At 42.6% G+C, this 25,111-nt stretch overlaps 1 protein-coding gene across 4 annotated transcripts in view; it reads left to right on the plus strand.

The window, feature by feature from the left end:
- TBC1D9B (TBC1 domain family member 9B) overlaps nt 1-25,111 on the plus strand; it is a 169,932-nt gene that overhangs the window by 93,421 nt on the left and 51,400 nt on the right. For all 4 annotated transcript variants that reach the window (XM_086931332.1, XM_086931334.1, XM_086931335.1 and 1 more), the window contains exons 11-12: nt 5,642-5,759; nt 6,516-6,801. In XM_086931332.1, coding sequence (XP_086787458.1) covers nt 5,642-5,759; nt 6,516-6,801 — 404 coding nt within the window. The remainder of the gene's footprint in view (nt 1-5,641; nt 5,760-6,515; nt 6,802-25,111) is intronic.

The following is a 25,111-nucleotide window of genomic DNA, read 5'->3' on the forward strand; positions in this document are numbered from 1 at the left end:
AATACTTTTCATCTCCTGTCTAGTCCCAAAATGCACATCAGGCTGTATGATTGAAATGAAATTAAATGAAAAAGATATTTATAAAGTCCGGCTACTACCCAAGGGTGTCTAAACACTGACTCGAGAGAAAAACTGCAGAAGCCGACCCAAGAGATAAGACCTTAAAAAGCCAACTTTTTAATGCTTTCCTAAAAGTAACAATTAGGTTTCCTTTTTGAGAGAAGCAGTTCATTGCAAATGGGATACCAATTGTTTGTGCCACATATCCTATGATGTATGGAGGCCGCTTCAGTTTTCCAATTATTTAAATGCTAACTATGTGAAAATGTTATTCCTTATAATTCCAGGATAAGCAACTGTAATGTCTAATGCACCAGTGCATCTGTGACATGGCAGACCTTTTTAAAACCTCCCAAGAACATTATGGTACTGCTACGCTGTCCTAAAATGACAGCCTTCGAAAAGTCAAAGAGAATCCCGAGCCAGACTATTGCCTCCAACAATAGCAAAGAGTGCTTCTCTTCTTCAGATGCTTGGAGCAGACAAAGAGCTGAACTGCATCCCAGTTATCTGAAAAGAATAATCCTTGGCTAATTTGTGCAAGAAGATGCCACCAGCACTCATTCTTGGGTCTGTCCTAGAGACTGCTTGTCCATCTTTACGAAATAAATGTCTCCTAAATGAAAATGCATATATGCATAGAGCGATTTTGTCTCAGACCTGTTAATCCATTGATTTTCCCAACTGTCATTCACATTTTGCTTCTGCCTACTATATATAGCATACTTCATGAGAGAGTTGGTCAGCCCGTTTATGCCATTGGCTTTCTTGCACAGTGGATGACCATGTATCTGCCTAAATAAGTGTACTTCAGTGCAAGCTCTGGAGAGAGTCAATACTATGTCAATGCTTAGTTTTCTCTACATATTTTACACTTTTTAGGTCTTGCCTGGCAAAAGCAGCACATGCGTTGCTCTTGCTATTGCGGGTACCTTTTGGAATCGATCCTGCCGAGGGCTTTCATGCACGCATCTGCATCAACAAAGATGGCTGCTCTTGCCATTTGTCCACAGTCCGCCGCCATCTTGCGATGCTTTTGTTGTCAAAGCAATGAAAATGCTGCTTCCTATATGCAGCTTGCCGTCCGCTTCCTGTACGCAGCCATGGGGTTCGAAGCTGCAGTCATTCTCCTTCAATACATGTATAGCCTCTTTTGCCATTACTTTAGCATTGCATCACTATCTTAATCTAGGCATCCTCTTCGTGCTTTTCCAGGATTTCCGTCCAACACTTGTGTATTATTTTTTCGTTTAGTTAGTAGAGACTTGCTCTATATCTAGATTAGTAGTAGACCAGATTGGTTAATGTCCAAATACAATCGGTTCGGTCACGCTTTAGGTCTTGCTAGCATGGATTGGGTGTGGTTATTGGAGGAAGTTGCAGCACACTTCAGGTTTTCATGGCAGTGGTCTGCGGTGGAGTAGGGCTCCTATGCTGAAGGTGAGGACTGCAGATTTCCTGAGAGGCCTTTGCCTCTGAAAGGACGGAGGCCGCTCCGGGGCAGTTTGTGTGAGAGGCAATGGTAGAAAGCAGGTCACCTCCTCCTGTCACGTGACACGCGGCAAAGCTGTCACGAAAGAACGGGTATGAGGAACAGAGCGTGAGTAGATTGTTTACTGTAAACTGCGTCAACTGTGTGCTTCCTGCTGCCCGGAACAGAGTGCTACAGATAATTCTCGCCAATATTTGTTACGCCTCTTTCTTTGCATTCCACATTTTGGCAGATGAGTGGACTGAACACTCTTGGGGAGGGGGGAGGGGCGGGTGAGAAAAGGTTTGTTTAGTTTGCTTGAGGAGGGGAAAATATAGATAACTTTACACACTCAAGACCTATGGTACATCTATTTGACTCTTAGGCTATGCTAATTTGCCTAGCTTTTTTCCTGGGAAGAGTTTACAAAATCACACAACATTACATACTTATAGCGCATGGTGTGGTATTTGGGTATCTAACAGGGCTTTATGTACGTGAGAGCATACTTCATGGGGAAAAAAGTGCACAAGACACCAACATGAGACTGGTTCATGCAGAAAATAACTTTCTGGGAGATGTTTTTCAGTCTCCCGCAGGCGGAAAGTACACAAAATCAATCAGTGTGAAATTTTGAGGAATTTTTATAACATGGAATTTATAAAGTTTGCAAACTTCAACCACAAAATCAACATTTCATCGATGGCCATTGTGTAATTGTTGTGTCAAAAAGTAGGACTATGTTAATTGTTTGAACTCCTTTTACCTTCATATTTTTGTGATATGAAATACAAATATAGAATGTTATAGCTCTATTAATCCTTTCCAAGACATAATTAAACTAGTATTAAAAATTCAATAGGTCACGCCTTTATTTAAGTTAAAGCCATTTGCTTTGCTATACAATACCATTAGCAAAGCAAATGGCTTTAACTTACTAAAAGGCGAGACCTATTGCATTTTCAATGCTTGTTCAGTGTTGCAGCTATCTCCCTTGGCAATGGGACTCAAAGTAAATCCTTGGAGGGAAGTGACTATGGATTACACCTGAACCAGTCTGAACTCTTCCCACAGTAGGCACTGAGCAGAGAAGCCTGCACAATCTGTCCAATAAAAACAGGATGCTCCTCCTGTCCTGGATTGGAAGAGCCCACTAACTGGAAAGAGACAGGCCCTCAGGTTGTCACTGGCAGGCTGCCTTGTCCACCACAATGGCATAACTGGACCCCTCGAGCTACTGAGTTCACCACCATAGGTCTGACCCCAAAGAGACCTACACACTATTGTAGCGAAGTAAGGTTCCAGAGGAGGAATGGAACCTTTCCGTAGTTGGCATGCTTCCTCCAGCTCAGACCAAAGCCATGAAAAGCCTGCAGAGTTACCTTGCAGATGTGAGCTGGGGAAAGCGAGAAGAACTCACCTGTCTGAGGAGGAGCTGGACTGTACCTGCTAGGAGGATTAACTTGATTGCCAGGAAGATCTGCAAAGGACAAAGCTGAATTGTAGGACCTGTGTAAAGAGTTCAACAGACTGAAATTGCCCAGGAACCATGGGCAGACATTGCCTAGATACTTTGAAGGAAAGAAAGAAAGCAGATTGGGGTCGAAGAGCTACTCCATTGCTACCGCAGATCATTTTCGTGGCTTCACACGGGTTTGGATTTTGAAAGACCTACACAGTGAGTACTTTAAGGACTGCAGTCCCCAGCTCATTCAGGGAAGCTGGTGCTCCCACATGGAGGCATGCAAATATGCATTGGCCTTGACTCTTAATCCATCTCTTGTCTGTCTTGCATCCTCACTCCCTTTGCTTCAGCCCCAAAGTGACCAGTAGACAATGGTGTACACTTGTTCTGTTTGTCAGTTAAGCGGGCTGGCAGAGGTTGGCCTGATTTTTAAAGCATTTAAACACTCATTCTAAGCCCTGTATTTCTGAGGTATTACTGGTTGAAGTCACTCAGTGACCTCTAGATGTGAGTTTAAAGGGGAATGGCAGCAGACAAGGGGCCACAGATAAAACTGGTGGGGCTAACTACAACGGGCCATCATGAACATTGTGAGCCTCTCTCGCTCTCTCGCGCGCTCTCTCTCGCGCTCTCTCTCGCGCTCTCTCTCTCGGACGCTCTTCCTCACATACAAATGACAAGGTCTTAGGAGTGTCTCAATCACTCCTGTTCGCCCAGTCCCACTACTCTCTTATGTAGTCTGTTAGACATTTAAGCTCTTTTTCTACACATCTTTCTGAAACACTCCATCTGCAAATCTCACACCTCATCTCTTTCCTCTTCAGCACCCTCTTTCCATAATCTTCTGCACATACTTAATTGCATCTCCTTCACTTCACCAACCCCCCCCTTCCCCCCCCCCCCCCCCAACATACACAATACACCCACTGATGTATACACTACGTTTCCTTTAACTTGTGCCCTGTCAATATTTTCACAGCTGGGCACCTCTTTTACACAACTTCGCACATAACCACAACTACAGTTGGCACACCTGATCATTTCTCTGCAGAGAGACCAAGGATTGGATGAACATATATTTCGAACTCCTTTATGAACCACTGACGGGCACTGTGAGAAATGTGTACTACATTTGGCCTGAACTCAACAGCTGTCATTGGTGGTCCACCCTCAACCTGAACTCTCACAGTTCTATAATAAAGACTATTTTCTCACTATGCTATATACCTGAGAAATACCTTGTAAGAAAAAATCTACAGAAACACACCATTGTGGAAAAAGGGAATGCAAGAGTAAGTAAAGTGTGAAATGTGCATGGGCTGAGTGGGCACTGTCTGTCTGTGATCTGCAGCTGTCACCGGTGCTGGGGCACAGAGGTATGGAGCATGCCTTTACAGATGGAGCCCCACCAGTACCCCTAGGGACGCCAGTGAAGTCTGTCAAGCGTAGGCCTATTCTGGCCAGTACCCACCGGTAATATTGACCGCTGTTTCTGCATCAGTCATTGTGGATGACCCACCGCTGGAAAAGTTGGATGGTGACCAGAAGTAATTTAGATAGACATTAATTTGGACATTTTTATGGTTGTCTCAACGGCTCAAGGTGCTAGCATCTTCCAATTGGCTCCTTAATATTATCAGTTCTATTTACATACCTATACTTAAAGTATTTTTCTGGTTACAAATTAAAGTACAAACTGGATATTCATCTGATTGAGTCGTATTTAAAGTTTAATTGGTCACACTGAATCGGAGTTTAAAAACACATCCCCCTGCTAGAATATGGTTTGACTGTGACCCTTACTATCCAAAGAGAGTCTAGTGTCTAAAAGAGATAACTTGGCTAGCCAGTCTGGAGTATACCATTATGGCCAGAGAACACTAGTGGTAACAGTACTCGTGGAGGGTATTGCCTGCCCACCTCTAAATCTTCAAAGACAAGGCCACAAAAGGACTCTGCTATCCGAAGAAAGCCATCAAAGGTTTTTCAGATCTGGTTGAGTTTATCATTGACCTGCAGAATTAAGGAGTACGAGTCCAGGGCCCCAGATGTTAGTTGTTTCATATGGGAACCAAAGTTTTAGCACAAATCTGGCAGACTATTGAAGGCGCCTGGTTGAGAATGGGGCTTCATTGAATAAATTGCTATACCAGTTTAGTGATTAGTTTGTGTATTAGCAGGTTTCCACGGTCATAGCAGCCTGGGAAATATGCCAATGCCAATGCAGAAAATAATATTGTTGAGTCGGAGGAGGATGTCAACTAAGGGACAAATCACAGAACTTGTTAGGGAATGCTTTTTGATATTTAAAGAAATACATGAATGTAGAGTGCTGCTTCAACAGTTCATCTGTTTACAATGCATAAATAATTTTAATACGTTTTTTTAATTCGACAAATTTGTAAAGAAGTTATTACTGTAACGATAAGTGGAAAAACTTAAAGTAAAAAATGCAAAGGCTAGTTACTTGTTTTCCAAAGGTATATTTTTACATTGCCATCTTCATGGGTGCCTTCAGTGTAGTATACTTACCCTTTCTCTGCATGCTCCTCTCTTACTGTGGGTGTAGTTCTGCAGTATTCATGCCACAGGCACCACTCAGTGGTGTGTAATAACTCCCTCCTTGTGTTTGTCCCTTTACCCAGGCCATGAACATTGTGACATCAGTTCTGCTTCTCTACTGCAGTGAGGAGGAGGCCTTTTGGTTGCTAGTTGCTCTATGTGAGCGGATGCTGCCTGATTACTACAACACCCGTGTGGTCGGTGAGTTCTACTGTTAATCATTTCATAACCCAGTAGGCATAATTAGATAACTGATAATTGAATGTCCTCTATCCACAGGTTATTAGACACTGCGTATCCCCAATTAGAATACAGTCTATTTAATACAAACTATCGGATTACATCTTTCACCAAGTGTCTTTAAAAGTAGGAGGGCAAAAGACAACTTTGTCACATTGAATCATTTCTTTGGAGATGCTCTCAAGTTCACTGGACAGGAATAACTCCAAACCTGAGGCGCTCTTGATGTAGATTTTGTTTGAGTCCGCAAATCAGAATGTTCTGCTCAGTGTTGTAGAGGTCTGTTGTAAGTTTGTGATGCTGATAACCTTAAGACTGACAGTTTTTTAAAAATCGGGTCTACTCGCACTACTACTCCCTAACTTTCTTTCCCTTTCTTTCAGTGCCTTTACCAGGGCACTGATTCTCTGTCTGACAGAGGTAGAACTTCATGCTGTAACTGGTGGTGCAGTAACAGAACTTTCATGATTTAAGATTCTGTACAGTGATCTCATGTGGCAGGGAGCCATCATATCTATGCTTCCCAACTTGGAGGGTTGACCCATACCATACTATCATTGGTCACTGCATGGTAACATCTGTTCTGACATCTCCATGTCTTTCCTCGGCAGACCCTGACCTGTAAATTGGACGTGTTGCATTGGGTTAACTTTTGTTCTTCCTAAGACTTCCTTATCATGTAATCTATGACCGTGCTCTTCCCACCTCTTTCTCCAGGAGCATTGGTGGACCAGGGCGTCTTTGAGGAACTGACGCGAGAGTTGCTGCCCGAGCTGGCGGAGAAGATGCAGGAACTGGGTGTCATCTCCACCATCTCGCTCTCTTGGTTCCTCACTCTTTTCCTCAGTGTCATGCCCTTCGAGAGTGCTGTGGTGGTGGTGGATTGCTTCTTTTATGAAGGCATCAAACTCATTCTGCAGGTGTCACTGGCCATTCTTGAAGCGAACATGAAGACCCTTCTTACCTGCAATGACGAAGGGGAAGCCATGACTGCTCTGGGCAGGTAGGCTCCATTTTTTTTACTTCAGTAGGATTCCATAATGATCTAGCTCCATGCTGTACATAAAAATGAACAAGCCATCATTGCTATGGGCAGGTAATTTACACTTTTACCTTAAGGGTACAGTTGTGCTTTAAGGTGAGAGCATGATCGCCTAAAAGGGTTTTGGTCGGAATCAGTTGTTTACTTGCGAAATTGAAAATTCATTGCAGTATTACAATAAAATACATATTGTATGCATGGACAGTCTCTACTGATCTGTTTTAAGGTAATAGCACTTGCATGTACAGTATCAGAGTAGAGGACTCGGTGGTCACTTAGATTTATAGTAGTTATTATTGACTCTAAGTTTTCAAAGTTTCCTACTTGAAATGATAATGTTAGATAGAATGTCCTATCAGTACTTAAAATATTAAAAATAGTTCTAATCACTCCAACTACTCAGGCAGCAAACCTCATCTCCTAAAAATGAAAGATTGGAACAAAATACATCTGATCCACAGAAAAGCAGCTTTGAATTGCACCTATGTGCAGATTTTTACTATCTTGTACACCTGCTTGTTTCCCTGGATTGTTAGGTTACATCAAGCATTCAACAGAAAACTGGAAGGGTGGGTTTTAGGTACTGGGAATTTGCTTTGACATTGTAACAGATGTTTCTTCAAGCCCACCAGACAGCAACAGTTTCCGGGCAAGGTGCCCAGGATTCTCTGAACCCCTCCACCCCTAACAAATGGAACACCGTATTGTACTAACACCTGAGTAATGCCTTCAGTTATAGGGTGGGGGACTGTATGTACTTTACATGGGGATATGGTCTTTAAAATAGTCTCTCTCTAACAGGTGCAAGAGAAGGGGTTAGCCCTCCAGTTACCAGAACACCACACCTATTCACTGAAGCATCACATTTAAAGTGCCATAGAAATAAACCTCTCCATTGATGCTCATTAAACTCATCAGTTCCTTTTCAGCCAAACTACCTTCAGTGTAATTAATGAACATACATATACCACACTAGCCTTAATAACGTATAACCTAGAACCTAATGGAAATCTCCATGTGGAATTTACTAGGAGTTCTACTTTTCTAAAACCTGTACTCTAAAAGAGACCTATACCCTCCCAACATGTCTTTCTTTTGAAAGAGTCTAGGAATGTATTGTCCAGTTTTGAAAAAAGAAAATATTTCACAATGTTTGAAACACAATACCACTGATTGTCAGAAGATATTCAAAGTTTAGTATTTTCTTAAAGCCTACAAACCATGGGATTCCTTTACATGTTACTGTGGAACATCTTTGTAGTAGGTTCACTAAGGGCCTGAGTCCACGAGCGCACCACCATCCATTGGTTCAGAAATGTCATTCATATTTAAAGTGAATGCATAGTACATCAATATATCACCACAGTGCATCTTCTTGACATAAGTTTAGTGCCTGATGAGCAATTACCCCTTACCACTCTTTGAAAGTATCCTTGGTTTTCTTTCTAGATCTAGATATTGTCACTGTTGATGGGATACAGTAGTTCTGATCTCTTATCAGAATGTTATTTTAGCGGTTGTACTTGCTCACAAAACCATTTGTCCACCTGCCTTAGAGTTAGGCCTTAAGTTAATGAAATCCAGTTCTCAAATTGCTTTTGTTGCAGGTTCTGTAACTCACTTTGTTAATCTCTGTAACTTTTACTTTCATTTTGCATATGGTGGCTTTCATGAATTTCTTAGATACTTAAGAACTAATTCTGCTGTCACAGTGCACATACATAGTAGCCTGTTAGTAATGTCACCAGGGGGCTGTCCTATAAACCCTCAGCGCACTTGAAAAATTCTGTGTTTTAACAAAAATACAACATAACTACAACTTAGTCCTGTTTTCTTTATTGTAACATGTACCTGAGGCGGAACCTTTCAATTTTGTGAGGTTTTCTTTTTCCCGATGTTTCAATTTTTGGTCACCCATTTGGTATTTTTAAGAACAATGAAACAAAAAGCCAGAAGAATGCACATTTTCATTGTGTGTGTTTGTATATACATATGTATTACAGAAATGCAGCTGTGCATTTGCACTGAAGGTTTACACATCACTCCACAGGAAAGCTGATTTTGTATCTTTTATCCTTAATAATTTCTCCTTCCCATTGTCCTAGCCCAACCAGACTCCGAGAACCAAAATATACTGTTGGGTTGGAAGGGGTGGGAATGGGCGGAGGGGTGTTCTGGGAGATGGAATCTCAGTGCATGCCAGATTTGATGCAGATAAGTCAAATGGTTCAAAAATTAGAAAGGAAGTTTTCACTGCCGCCTTTAGGACAGTGCGACTGGTGCGGCCGCACTGGGCCCCGACCTGTTGAGGGGGCGCTGACCTGCTTGAGGGGCGCTGTGTTTAGCTGTAGCTTATGATTATAGAGATGAGGTGCACTTTTGCCGGGTGGTACTGAGAGAATCTGAGGAGGTGGTCATGGGGTGCGGGAACACAAAAAATGATTATCGCACCGGGCGCCACCAGCTCTAAAGCCAACCCTGGAGGTTTTGGCACTCTTCTTCAGTGTGTGCTTTTCCGTAGGTAGTCTGCACAAAACTCTTAAACCATTGAATGGATAGTCATCACATTTTTATGGCCCTTCAGTCTTTTTGTGCCTATTCTTCGTTTGGTGAAACCCTGTTATGCTGTTTTGTATATACACAGTAAAATTTGAGTGTCCATTGTGCATGTCAAGCTATTGCTAAATTGGAAAAAATCTACAAACCCCTAAATGGGCTTAGCAAACCTATTGGACTCCAGTGTGTGTGTGCCCAATACTTTGTATGTCTAAACTGCACACTCAAGTGTTTTTCTTCCAGTGTTTGCAAATATTGGGAACAAAACAATCGACAAAATGGGATAGAAAAAAAAAATGCAGGGTTTGCCAAGAGACCAGATGCTGCATATGTATTAGTGGGCTGGTAAGCCAGCTGGTTTATGAATATCTTTCCCCGCCTTTTTGACTGGCACAGGAGAGATTAACCTCTTCTCTGCGGGGCATATTTCCCGCTGTGCTGGGGGGGGCGCGCACAGCGCCCCCGTTCTCGTGTGCTCACGACGAGCTGAGCTCGTCACGGCCACACCCGTTTCCACAGAACGCTCAGCACAGCGGGGGAATTATCCCCACGTGCAAGCGTTCTATCGGCCGTGACGAGCTGAGCTCGTCATGAGCGTGGGAGGGGTTAAAAAACAGTACCTGTTCAGGATCAGTGGGGCTAGATACATGTTTCTGCCACCTTGCCCAAGGGTGGAAGGAGTTAATTAACTCACCCCCCCCCCCCCTCCCCACCCCCTAGCTTTCCTAGTGGCCAGGGATGAGAGATCGGTTGCCATGCTGTGCTACCGTTCCAAAGGGTGAAAGTTTAATCTGGTGGAAGAGTTTTGGATTGGTATATAGTGCAGTGCTTTCTAAATGTTTCTGCTTTTGGTACTTAAGGCATCCACAAGAGGTTAAATACTGTTTCATCAGAAACTAAAATTAGTCTGGTAATATGTAAAGCATGCCGACTATTCGAGATACAACATTTTAGTCCTTAGACCCTGCATCATTTAAGTAGCAGACACCACGATTTTCTTGCAGGGTACCATTTATCGAGACCCTGGCTTTTACAGCTAATGATGTATTCCAGGCACCAAAAGAAAATCTGGTTCATTCCGGTTAATAACCATTCTTCTCCTCGTTTCCTAATGTCCTCTCTGGAATTTACCTGCACACTGATCAGGGCACTCTTGCCAGTGGAAAAAAGTATCCCTTTTTAAAGTATATACTGGTGAAGACCTATTACCAACCATACACAAAATGTGAACTATAGTGGCTAACTTCACTAGTTTACTAATTATTTTACACAGTGACATCTTTTATTGCCAAGTAGTTAATCTTCAGCCCTCTGTCCAGTGCACATCTTTCTTCACGCAATACCTGAGGTACCAAAGAAAATACATCTCGAACTTCATGGTACGCATGAAGAATGGGAGGCCATTTTGTAAGTATAGCTGTCCACTACTAGAATATTTTCCCATTATCTGACTGACACGTGCAACCTAACAATACGTGCAGGAAGTTGGGGTTTATAAAAGTGTGGCACAGTTGATATTTCAGTCAACTGGCTTATAGATACAAACAGGGAACCTTGTAGTTCTATTTCTAGCCATTTTGTCTGATAAGAATTTCACGAGTTAGTACTCTGCTTGACTGAAATTTATATTACGTTTACTATAGTGTAATGCGTCAACCAAAAACTGGTAGTAATATTTTCTTTTTGTGAAAAGTTTCTATGTTTTACAACAAGTTTCTCAGCGGTGAATGATAAATAAATAAATTGATATATATTTATATATATATATATATCTTTTTTTTTTCTTTTTTCCCCAGGAAACTAACATTCAAAATAATAAAGGGGGGAGGGTGTGTATGTATGTGTGTGTATGTGTATATATATATATATATATATATATATATATATATATATATATATATATATATATATTCTCACAAAACGGGTAAAGGACACACAACAATCCACAGGTTATCCAAGATGATAGATTTATTACTTCATAAATCTCGTTTGTGACTCGTTTCGCACTCCACGGAGTGCTTGATCACACAACTTGCACCAAGTTCAACACATTATTTAAGTCTGTTTCAAGTCACTGAACATCAACAGCGGACTGGAGGTATACGTTCTGCAGACATGATTCACTGCGTTGCCATGTTGGAATGTTAAAGACCTCTAGTTCCATTATGTATCTACATCATAAATGTTTGTTAACATTATCATGGTACCTCCCACTTGTTTACAAACACCCCGATATTCTTGGGTGATTGTGTTATAATGTTTCCGTGTTCGAGATTATATGTTGACTCGAATTAAACGAGCGTGTGTTTTAGTTGCACATAAGGCGGGTGTTGTTGTGGGAAGGATCTCCGCCTGCCGTGCGTCCAGTGATTGGAATTATCGTCTGACTGATCAGATTGGGTCATGTGTTTGAGACTCCTCCCAATTGCGCGTCATCCCGTGACTGTAGTCATGGTTACGCAATGCTCATCTTGTGTATCGGGTGCGCGAAAATACTTGCATTCAATTACAAGTTAGAGAATGTGCTACTCGGTGCTGCCTCTGGTTAGTGAGTTAGCTAGGGGATCGTGATCTGTCATACACAATCGTATCTGTTAAGGGTTAAATGTTCGTAAGGTTAACAATCCTGTTTAGTGGAAAGGAACAATAACCTGGAGGAAAATTCTCAAGGAGCACTTCTAACCAACCCAGCCTGAACAGAATGCTTATATTAAGTGTTCTGGTGCAATTACGAACTTTACAATATACAACGTGCAAAAATTGATAACAATTGATACAAACTAATTAAAAATATACTTTCGTGTAGGATGAGGGAGGAAAAGGAGGACCACAGTCAAGGTTTAGGGTAGGCATGTCATTCGATCTTGACATCTCCCTCCCTTGGGTATCTGTAGATGGATAGAAGAGAAAATAGGAAGGGAGAGGAGGAGGATAATGTTGTGGTTAAGACAATAATTGTGTTTGGAGATAATTATACATTTCAGTTCACATGTATAGTATAAACATTTCTAAAACACATCACAACACAGCAATTCATTCTTGTAAGTGTACGTTGTATTCCTCATCCATATTATGCCCTCTAGGGTAACGGGTGCATAGGCTAATGATGTATTTAGATTCTTTTTGCCTCAATTTTAATAACCGGTTACCTCCTCTGGGGCCAATATTAACCTGTTCCAGTATATAACAGGAGAGTTTTTTGGGGTCTGAGAAATGGTGACTTTGAAAATGGCGTGCTATCGGATATTGTTGGTCCAAATTACTGATAGCTCTGGTATGTTCCAGTACGTGCTTTTTCGCCATGTGTGTTGTGCTCCCTATATATATATTAATTCACATGGGCAGGTTAGTGCATAAATTACAAATGGAGTGGTGCACGTGAGGAATTGTTAGATTTGTTGTGTCCTGTTTATGCTCGGATTCCAGAATTCCTTCTTCATATGGCTGTTTGCACAGGCTTTGCAATGGCCACATGGGTAGAAGCCCTGAAGATCAATATCTCTAGGGACCACTGTATTGTTTAAATCATTGTGAACCAGCAAATCTCTTAGTGTTCGTCCTCTTTTGTAAGTTATGCTAGGACGTTTGGGTAAACTATCTCCAATTACGGGATCAGATGTTAGAAGGTTCCAATTTTTTGCTATACTTTTCTGTATTTGTTTAGAATTCCCATTGTATGTGAGAATTACTCTGGTGATATTATCCTGCTCTTCCTCTTCACTGGTTTTGGTCATAAATAGATCTTTTCTCTCTATCTCCGATACCTTTTTGATGGCTTTCTTAATCACCCACAGGGGATATCCCCGCTGGAGGAATCTCTGTGTCATGGTTTTTTCTTCTTCTGAATAATCTGAGCTATCGCTGCAATTTCTTTTTGCTCTTAGAAGCTCCCCATAGGGGATGCTCCATTTCAGGTTATCTGGGTGGTTGCTCTCTGCATGTAGCAGAGAGTTACCTGCTGTGTTTTTTCTGTATAAAACAGTTTTGATGGTGTTGCCTGAAATCTGCACTTTGGTATCAAGATATTCAACCTCTTTGTCACTGATGTTACTTGTGAGTTTGATATTCTGCTTGTTGTTATTCAATTTGTTGATGAAATCATTGGCCTCCGATTTACTTCCTGACCAGATGACAAAAATGTCATCTATAAATCGAAGCCATAGCCGGACTTTCTGAAAATCTCTTTTTAATTATGCGTCCTTATTGATGTCTGCCTCCCATGCTCCCGTGAAGAGGTTCGCCAGGCTCGGCGCAAAAGAAGTACCCATCGCGGTGCCATGGGTTTGCAGGAAGATCTCGTCATTGAAACAGAAGGAGTTATTCTCTAGAGAATGTTTTATCATGTCTAGTATCATGGTAGTGTGTCCCAGGAATCTTATATCCCTATTTTTTAGAAACGTGGCACATGCTTCCATCCCCTGGCTGTGTTCAATTATGGTGTAAAGCGCATTTACATCCATGGTCATGTGCACATCTTTCTTCACGCAATACCTGAGGTACCAAAGAAAATACATCTCGAACTTCATGGTACGCATGAAGAATGGGAGGCCATTTTGTAAGTATAGCTGTCCACTACTTGAATATTTTCCCATTATCTGACTGACACGTGCAACCTAACAATACGTGCAGGCAGTTGGGGTTTATAAAAGTGTGGCAGTTGATATTTCAGTCAACTGGCTTATAGATACAAACAGGGAACCTTGTAGTTCTATTTCTAGCCATTTTGTCTGATAAGAATTTCACGAGTTAGTACTCTGCTTGACTGAAATTTATATTACGTTTACTATAGTGTAATGCGTCAACCAAAAACTGGCAGTAATATTTTCTTTTTGTGAAAAGTTTCTATGTTTTACAACAAGTTTCTCAGCGGTGAATGATAAATAAATAAATTGATATATATTTATATATATATATATATATATATATATATATATATATATCTTTTTTTTCTCTTTTTTCCCCAGGAAACTAACATTCAAAATAATAAAGGGGGGAGGGTGTGTATGTATGTATGTGTGTGTATGTGTATGTATGTATGTATGTATATATATATATATATATATATATATATATATATATATATATATATATATTCACTGAAAAAAACATAGGTTTCAGGGGTGTTATAGTTAGCTGGACATTTCACTCTTACATAACCATTGAAATTCCTCCGTTATAGTTGGTTCTACTAACTATAACTCGCGCGCCTGCAATCCACTGCTGATGTCACATATAACATCATTCATGACATGGTCAGTGACATCACTGATATCTCAAATGACATCACTGATGACATCATCCAGTGAATGTGGTTTGGTTCGATATTTAAATATATATTATATATATAGCAATCTGCATTGAAGAATGAGTGGATGTAAAAGTGTCTGGATGGAGTATTTAGTAGCACTTTGACTCTCTAAGTGACTAATTTAAAGTGTCTCACTAATAATATGGGATAGTGATTAAACTGTGTAAATTTCTGTTTCACTGTATCTTGTTGTGTTAACTACTACATAAGTTGGTTACTAGCTATGTGAAAGTCTATATTAGTATTAATTAGTTAAGTGAGTATTTGTATGGGATAGTGAATGTGTGTGTGGTTGAGTGGGAGGTGTGTGACTGTCCAAAGATGTGTAAATAGTTGATTTAGTAGGTATATGAGGTTAAGACTGCACGTGGAAACACTTGTTTGGGTGAGTGAATCTCTTTATGGGTGGGGTGATGACTAAATATATTTCTCAATGATACATGTCCAATAAAGTAGAAATATAAAAGGCAGTGTATGTGACAGTTGTTGTTTTTAAATAAGTATACTTAAGACTCAGTGATTTTATGAGTGACTGTATTGAAAACTGTATACTTGTTATGAATGAATGAATGAATGAATACTTTCTTTTATAGCGCATGGCTACTCTTGAGCATCCCAGCGCTGTAAGACAAAGGAAAGTAAAGACCCTATTGGAAAAGGTGCGTCTTTAAGCGCTTCCTGAAAGCAAGGTGGTTTGACTCATGCCTAATGGCATCTGGGAGTGCGTTCCATTCTTTAGCTGCATGCACCGAGAGTCGACGGCCACCCATCCGGGCCAGCTTCATCCTGGGAACTACCAGCAAATTCCGCTGGTTGGATCTCAGAGATCTCACTGATTGGTGGCGACGAAAAGGGGGATCCAGGATAGGCGGGCCAGCCCCATGGATTAATAACACACGAAGTATGAGTTACTATTTATATGAATAAATAAAGTGGTGTTTGTATAAGTGTGTAGCTTAGTAAATGTAAGTATGATCATTTGTTTGCATAAGTGAGTAGGATGACTGCATAAGTGATTAGGATGTGTGCTGGTGTGTAATGTAGGTGTATAAGCATATTTAATAATGTTCTATTGATCTATGTTAGCATGTATGACTGAATCTATAGGTAAATGTTTAGAGGTGTGTGTAGATGTAACAATCACCGAGTGGGTTTTTAGAAACTTGTACTGGTGTGTCAATGGTTTCAAATATGGTACTCCACATTTTATGAGTTTTGAAAGGTTATACTAATGTATGATGAGGTGTATCAGATTGTCACATGGATGATGTAATCAGTGATGTCATTTGAGATGTCATCAGTGTGAAGGACCGGGTTTTTAGAACCCAGCGGCGTCGGGGAGAACGCCTGAAACCTTCGAGTTCCCCTGTCTTGGCAAATAGAGACACGGGATACTTCTTGATGACGTCAAAGACCAAAGCTTATTGGTTGCAACCAGGGACAGAGATCTACGAAGTACACACGGGTAGTTCGTCAGAGACTGCACACCTTAGATAAACGGAGCTCGGTCTTTTATGCCGAAAATCATGCCTCAGGCAGCATTACAATTTACATTTGGTGCATACAAACTGACCAATGACAATGTAGCATTTCAAAAGTAGCAAATGACGACAGTCAAAGACAATTCCATTTTCCGTTGTCCAGCCCACCAGAAGCAATCACGCACATGCTCGGTTTCCTGTTTGATCAGGCCTGACAAACCCATCGTAAACCCTTCAAACCAGATCGATGATCAAGTCGAAAGGAAGGCAGAAACAGATGGAAAGGAGATAGAGAGGTGGGAACGGTGTACCATAAACTCGGGCACGTCCTGCCTGCCCTTTGATCTTTATCAGACCAGCTGTTGAACAAGGAACTGGCTCAGCGGGATTCGCCCCAGGCAAGGAGTCAGTTCGGCCAGGTCAACCAGAAGTCAGCTAAGGCGTACGTGTCTCAAGGACTCTCGGCCGCAGTCATCGGGCCTATGTTAGGGCAACCACACAAAATGGCTGCCGCATACAAAATGGAACCCGTAGGTTCAAACTAAACCCTTGAATATAGAGTGTTCTCCTATATCGATTCATACGAAAACACTCAGACACGTTACACTTGCCATTTGCGGTCTGCTGAGACCAAAATCGTCCATTTCCGACGATCTTTATAAATCTGGTTCGGAACTGTCAAACCCAATTCGGAACCACGGAACCACAGGCCCTCCTTTTGCCCTATCATAGGCAACGAACCCAAACCCATTTTAATCCAAATCCGGATCTATTTTCATCAGGTCATCGATATGCTGCTGTAGCATCATCCTATTACTAAGCATCTCCCTCTGGACAGGTCTCCGTACACATAAAGTAGCACAAAGGCCACAAATAGCAGGAGCACACTGTACACAGAGACAGAACATGAACAGGATTGCTAAGACCATCCCAATAACCATCAAAATCTTCCAACCCCAAGTGGATATTAATCTCCATAACCATCCCATCAAAGACCAATCTCCTTTGTCCAGATGGACAGAATCGGAGATTTTGTGCAATTTGGAAATGGCCTGGAAGACCGATGGAGCGTTGTCTGGAATAAAAACGCAGCAGCTTGCTTGGATCAGCTTACAAACTCCACCTCGATCTGCTAGTATAACGTCTATGGTAACTCTATTCTGAAGTGTCATAAGTCTATCCGACTGGAGCTCAGCAGTCAAGTTACCAAGGGCACCGGCAGTTTCAACTATGGTGGACTCAACCACTCTCGTAAGCTGACGAATATTCCTACTGTTAGCCATAGGTCCCCAAAACGGCAGGAAACCCTTAACAAAATCTCCCAACTCTTGTCCTGCAGTGTCTTCTTTGCTAAAGACACCTCTAGCAATTCTCGTCTTGTGGTAATCTGCCGCAGCTGTAAAAGTGGGAGGTAACAGAAAGGAAGCAAAACATGTGCCCGAGAAGTCGGGGGGCAACCATGTGTACGCTTTGTCATAGCAAACAAAGTAGGTACCCTTAGCAGCTAAGAACGCTGGGGAAGACTGAGACGGAAACACTTAAGTCTCAGCGCAAACACTCTTCCCTAACTGAGCCTTCGGATTTTTACTGTTGCCCTGCAAACAATAGTAGCCCTTATGGGGCACTATCCAGATCGGTAGAGGACTTTTCGCTCGCTGGTTAATACTCAGACTAACTCCATATCCAGTGACGTTCCAACCACTATATGGTTGCCTCTCATCTTTCGGAATAGTCTCAACTGCATTAGTCCCTTTATTCATATCGACTATGCCTTTAGCTAAAGCACTATTCTTCGGATTGTCTTTCGGTGAACGTAGGGGGTGGACACTATGAGCATAGATAAACATGGTTCTGTAAGCTCGAATCGAACCATTCAAACTGAAAGGCAAAACTAAATAAGGAATACCTTTATCGGTTGTATGAGGCATCAAACCACAAATCCAGTAGTTCGTTGTATTAATCACTAACTGATGCTGATGCAAAAGTTGAATGAAGGAATTATTAGAAAATTCCAAACGTCTGACTACCTCATATTCGGGCAAAGGATGAAAAGAATGAGAAGAAATAGTAGGTGAAGGTGTAGGTTGCACAGTGGAATTAGACGTCATTTTAAAAACAAATGCTACATGACCAGCTATGAATATTACGAAACTCAATAGCAAAAACAAACATGGTATTAAAAAGCATTTCTTCGACATTATTTTGCATATTCTTTTTCTAAAAGTCAATGTCTGTACAGGTCTCTCCAACTCAAAGAAATCCATCCTAAACTAAATGTGCTGCCTGCGGTGGTTGGTTGATTCTGCTTGAGAGTGCCTCTGCTGAACCCAGGAAGGCTGCCTCGGGCCAACAGAACCCTCGACCTAGTGTCTCAGGCTTGCACTCCCAAGACTGGTAGCAACCGCGACCCTAGCAGCGAGAACCGTATGGCAGTTCATGAAAAACAAAAATGAGTAGATCCTTGGTGGAGAGTTAACCTGCAAACAATAAAAAAATCACCTTTATTAATATTTTATTTGTCCATAATTCTCAACCTCAGATTGTAGCGATCTTTTCCAGATTGTTCTTGATCAGTAAACAAGAGGTGAGGCTCTGTAGTGTCCAATCGCTCTGCAGGACGCACTGATGCCTGTAAAATTTTATCACTCTCTTTCTCTGAGCTAGTTCCAATCAACCGAGCGTCACTGAACGGCAAAAATCGTGGCACTACTTCTGTCTCAGAGTCTGCAAGACCCTCCTGGACCCACTTGTCGTAAGGCAAAGGCAAAGGTGCCTTTTTGGTGTGGGAGCCGTGGATCCAGTTTCTTTTCCCTCGCACTCGAACCGCGGATCTTGTAGACAAAAGCACCTGGTAGGGCCCAGTCCAGTGGGGTTGCTCGTTCTTCACCCGCTGAAAATTCCGGACAAAGACCCAGGAACCAGGTTCGATGGAGTGCCCGGGATCCTCTGTAGCTTGTGGAAGACTGTCATGTACCTGTTGGCGTAAAACACTCATTTTAGTTGTCAGTTCACGCAGATAATCAAGCAAAACAGGATACTCGAGGTCACTAAACCTCGTCGGTCTTGGTACGCCCCAAATATTCGCCGGGAGACCAAACACAACCTCATACGGACTCAAACCCATTCGTGAATGCACAGTCATTCGGGTGGACAAGAGTGCTAATGGCAGTGCTTTCTTGAATTTTGGCTAATTTCAACTTAAGGGTGCCATTATAGCACTCAAGTAAACCATCTGATTGGGGGTGATTTGCAGCGTGTAATTTCTGCCTAATCCCGAGGCCCTCACACACTCTCTTCATAACTTGACCCACAAATTCACTTCCGCTATCACTCCAAATAATTCTCCGCATTCCGAACCTCGGGAAAAATTCTTTTATCAAGACCTTTGCTGTGGACAAAGCAGTATTGTCCTTAAGGGGGTAAGCTTCTACCCATCTAGAAAAGGAGCAAACCATCACTAACACATATTTCAAGTTTTTGCATCTCTCCATATGGATAAAATCTAGCTGCAAAGCCTCGAACGGATACGTAGGAGGAGCAAAATGACCAGCTGGTGTTGGAGTTCCCTTGCCAGGATTATGCATCAAACACACCATACAGTTCTTAACCAAATTCTCTGCGCATCTGGGGATTCCTACATTCTGCCAAACCGGAGCCAACAACTTGCAAATCCCTTTCACACTAATGTGTGCCATTCCATGAGCCATTGTAACAACTGGAAGCACATACGTGTTAGGCAACAACCATCTTTGATGTTCAGACAGTTCAGTCCAACACCCATTCGAGTCCAATCTACCCTTACTCTCTCTCCCTTCATCCAACTCTTTCTCTGTAGCCTCACTCTGAATAGTTTTCACACTCTCAATGGTGTCTTCACACATACTCTTCTCTGGAACCCATCTCGCCGGACCCGCAACATACATTCGACTCATCAGGTTTCTAGCAGTTTCTTTCGCAACTTCATCCGCAAACGCATTACCACGACCAACGTCATCCGTAACCTTTTTATGGGCACTGCATTTCACGATCGCTACTTGCAAAGGTAACGTAAGAGATTCAAGGAGTTCATTCACCAGTTGTCCATGTTGGATCTTCGTCCCATGCGATGTCAAAAACCCACGTTCACGCCACAATCGTCCAAAACTATGAGCCACACCAAACGCATACTGACTATCCGTATACACATTCACTCGTTTCCCTTTTGCTAACACACACTCTCTCGTAAGTGCAATCAATTCAGCTGCTTGTGCAGAGTTATGTGGGATACGTGCAGTTTCAACGACCGTATGCAAGGTCGTCACAGCATATGCTGCAGTCGTATCACCATTCGGTAATTTAAAACACGAACCATCAACCCACAGAGCATCATCACAGTCAGGAAGAGGAGTATCCCTCAAGTCTATTCTCCCTTTCGTCTCTTCTTCTGTTCTTAGAAAACAATCGTGTTGCTCTTCACTATCATCATCTGTCTCAAGCGAAATCGGCAACAACGTAGCCGAGTTCAAGGTATTACACCTCTTGATGTGCACATGGCTCGCTAACAACGTAAGTTCATACCCTGACAACCGAGCACTAGTTAAGTGCTGTGTCTTCGTACGATTTAACAAGGTATCCACTGCATGTGGAACCATGACCACTAACGTATTGTCCATAACCAAACCCGCAGATTGTCGAATCGAAACAGCCGCTGCCGCTGTAGCTCTCAAGCAACTCGGCAACGCGCTAGCTACAGGATCTAGAGTCGACGAAAATTACGCACATGGGCGTTACTTCTTGCCAAACTGCTGAGTCAAAACCGATAATGCACATCCCTCTCTCTCATGGACATACAATGTGAAAAGCTTACTGTAGTCGGGAGTACCCAACACAGGAGCCGAACACAACGCATTGCGTAACTCAGAAAAACTCTTTTGACATTCGTCAGTCCAAGGAATCGGATTTGGAGTATCCTTTACCGTAAGAGCTATCAAAGGTTTCGCTAGCAGAGAAAAATTAGGGATTCACTGTCTACAGTACGACGTAATACCCAAAAACGCACGTGCTTCTCTCTGTGTCGTAGGGACACTTATTTTCGTAATCGCTTGAATTCTGTCTGGGGTCAGTTTCCTTCCCTCCTTCGATAAGAGGTGACCTAGGTAGGTAACTTCTTGTCGACAAAATTGCAATTTCGAAAGAGAAACTTTATGATGGCAATCAGATAAATGGGACAACAAGGACACAGTGGCATCCTTACAGATGTCTTCGGTATCAGCAGCGACTAACAAATCGTCGACATACTGAATAAGGGCTGCACCTTCAGGAAAAGCTAACAAGTCAAGTTGCGTCTTCAGAGATTGACTATAAATCGATGGACTCGCGCAATAGCCTTGAGGAGCACACTTAAAGCGGAAACTTCGTCCTCCTAAAGAGAATCCAAAGATATCTCTACTCTCCATGGCAATCGGAATGCTGAAGAAAGCATTCTTCAAGTCGATCACCGAAAACCAGGTGGCAGAAGCCGGAATCAACGTCAATAATGCAGTAATGTCAGGTACAACAGGGAATTGCGGAACAACAATCTTGTTCACTTCACGGAGGTCGATAACAAACCTATATACAGGAGGCTGTGAAGGATCAGTTCTCTTTAAGACAGGCAAAACAGGACTATTACACACATTACCTCGTCTCTTCAATAACGCCCTTATCAATCAGATCATAAATGATCGCTAAAAGTGCTCGTTCACCATCACTTGAAATACGATATTGTGGAATGCGCGGTAACTTAGCATTCGCCTTCAGTGTCACAACATATGGGGGAATGTCTAACAGGCCCACATCATTTGGACCTGTAGCCCACAATGAGTTTGGTAGCGAAGACAATTCCAATGGAAGACAATCTTTCAAGATGTATATTGGAGAGATCACATTCTTACCCAAAGTAAGATGTACTCCTGACGGAGAACAGTACAAAGTCGCATACAATCTCTTCAACAAGTCCAGACCTAGCAAGTTCTCATTACAACCTGTAGTCAAAAGAAGGGGTGCTTCAAACCTACGAGGACCAACAGAAAGAGGCAATGGAACGGAAATCGGATTCGTAACGGGGGCGCCAGAAAAACCTATAGAAACATTATTAAAGCCAGACAAAGGTGCGCCAGGGAGTTTAGAACGCATAATAGAACTCTTCGTAGCACCAGTGTCTAGCAGAAAAGGCTCTGACACACCTGATGCAATCACTTCAACGTAGGGTCCACTCTGATCCACTGGAACTGAAACAACTCCCTCTTTTTGTCTATGGCTGTCTTAACAATCATTACCTTGCTCTTCGTCGCCTTCAACATAGTAATCATCCACGTAGTATTGTGTAGTCCTACCAGACAAATTCTGCTGTTGGTCAAAACTGTTCATTGAATTCTGCGGAGGCAAAGGGCGCCCAGTCTGTCCGCGACCTCTACCTCTCACACCAGGAGCGTTATTTGCACGTTGCAACAGAACCGGGCAACTATTCTTATAATGACCCTCTTCTCTACAATACGCACACTGATTAGGCCCATACGGAATACGCTGTTGAGGAGTCTCGTCTCTTTGCGAGTTCCTCGAATATTGTTGAGGATGTTGATAATCATGCTGATTATTAACACGGGGTGGATAAGCTTGTTGTAGAAGAACTTTGGTCTTCAATTCCTTAGTCTTCTTATCCGCTTTCTCTAACTCATCCTTACGCCTATTCTCATAGTACTGAGCCGTAGCTAGAATCTGCGCCGATGTAGAGACAGGCCAAGCACTCTCGGAATCCTTCAACTTGGTACACAACTCAGGAAGAAGATTGTGCACAAATTTATCAACGAATAATCTCTGGCCACACTCGGTAGCCATATCCTGACCACTATGATCAACAAAAGTTTCTTCGAAGCGCGAGAAGAAGTCCGACACAGACTCGTCTTTTTTCTGCTTACACGCAGACAACCTGTCCCAATTCACACGTACTTCAGGCATCAAAGTCTTCATTAAAGTAATAATTCTACCAGGAAGTTCAGTAATAACATTGTCAGGCTTAGCACCTCCAACTTGTCTATCATTTGCAGCAACAATATTCACCCACGAATCACCCAATTCATTATCATGATCCGTATGTCGAATGACATTCCAGATGGGCTGTGGAACAACATTCCCGAATAACATATCTATGTCCGCCAAATTCATAACGCACGAACTCACAGTCTGCGTAAGCTCTTTATAATATCCCGCCGGATTCTTCCGCGGATCAGGTAAAGTCTGCTTAAGCGCTAAAACTTCTGCACGCTTCCATGGAACATGTACCCACACTCGCTGAAAGTGCGCAGCAACAGGTGGATTGGCATTCGCATCAGCAGGTCTCCATACCGGAGGAACCTCTCGCATCGGATACTGACGCGCATGTCTCCTAACTGACTAATCTGGCTCAAACAGCCGTTCAGTAGGGACATTGCTTCGAAGTGACAATAACGTCGACACCGCTCGCTCGATGTCGTGTAGACTCACAATCGTTCCTTTTGAAAACTCGGAACGCAATCGAAACAATTCTTCAGGCACTTTACCCACTTCGTCCGTCCATTGTTCATGGAGGAACGCACACATAAGCTCGAAAACATAACGTTGCTTCGGTGCTTCCCATTGCCGGAAAACATCCATAATACCCTCAAGATCGTACTGGGACTTATACGTCACCCATCTACATGTCATATGGTCCAAAACCACTCGCTCATCTGTATCAGGCAACTGACTACGCAGCTGTCTACGCTCACTCACCGGAGACATACCTAATTGTCCCAACCAAGGAGTCAGATAACCAGAAAAAGCAGCGGCCATCCGCTGTCGAGGAGAAGGAGTAGTCGGAAGAACAAGAGGAGACGAAACAGTAGTAAAAGAATCCATAGTCTGAACAGGCATAGAAGCAGTAGTAGCAGGAAGAGACAAAGTTGGCGCCCCCTGAGGAGGCTGCGCCAAAGGGACAGTAGTCAACGAAGGAGCTGGCTGTGGAGGAATGACAGGAGGCAAAGCAACTGGCAGTTGCACAGCCACAACCGGTGGCGGTGGTGCCGTAGCATTCTGCACATAAGGTGGCGGTGAATTTAACAAATGTGACATTAAGGGATCTTTTGCAAGATCCTCCTCATCTTTCTGCTCTTTAGACGGCAGTACCGGGTAGCATCTGTCTACCGCTAACTTCCTCACTCTAAGCATCTGTTCGGTTTTCTGCTCTTCTTCATTATCTCTGTATGCAATGGCAGCTTGCACCATAGACATACCCTTCTTATTCTTCTTCGCTAACTTTATTTCTTTCTTTTTGGCTTCTTTGCGCCATATGCGGAGAGTCAAACATCGCCGGCCGGGCTTTCTTCTTGAACAACTTCACTTCGAGGTTATCTAAGATTTCTGTCTCAAAACTACCATAACGGGGCCACTGTAGGACACTGTCATTCTTCGTGTATTTAACCCAAATCTCATTATAGCTAATAGGACCCACGCCATGCTTCACATATAGTTCGTAGGTAGGAGTTCCAATCGGAGGAACCGGACACGAATCCTCTAACCGGGAATCCCTCAAAGTACCACAACTAAACAATTTCTTAAGACTGCTAAAACCAGGCATCCTGCTCACTAGTCTAGCTTCAAACAACAAGGGGAATCTGAAATCGATAGTCTCGTGAATACAGGAATCCCTTGGCTTTGGGGCCTGCAGGTACCAAATCAAAGCTATCCACTAAAGGATATAAACCAAACTAAGAACTAGGAGACGCTCCCTTTATACTTAACTGAGTTGTCGATGGCGTCACCAGAAGACCCGTCAATCGTCTCGCTCTACAAAAGTCTAAGGCTCCAAAACAGGGCGACAGTCAGGGCAGCAGTCCTTCGTAGCCGTCGGAAAGCGGGAAACCTCGCAGCAAAGACTTTCGGACCACAACGA

Source organism: Lissotriton vulgaris, chromosome 7 (genome assembly GCF_964263255.1).
Source record: "Lissotriton vulgaris chromosome 7, aLisVul1.2, whole genome shotgun sequence".
NCBI classification, from domain to species: Eukaryota; Metazoa; Chordata; class Amphibia; order Caudata; family Salamandridae; genus Lissotriton; species Lissotriton vulgaris.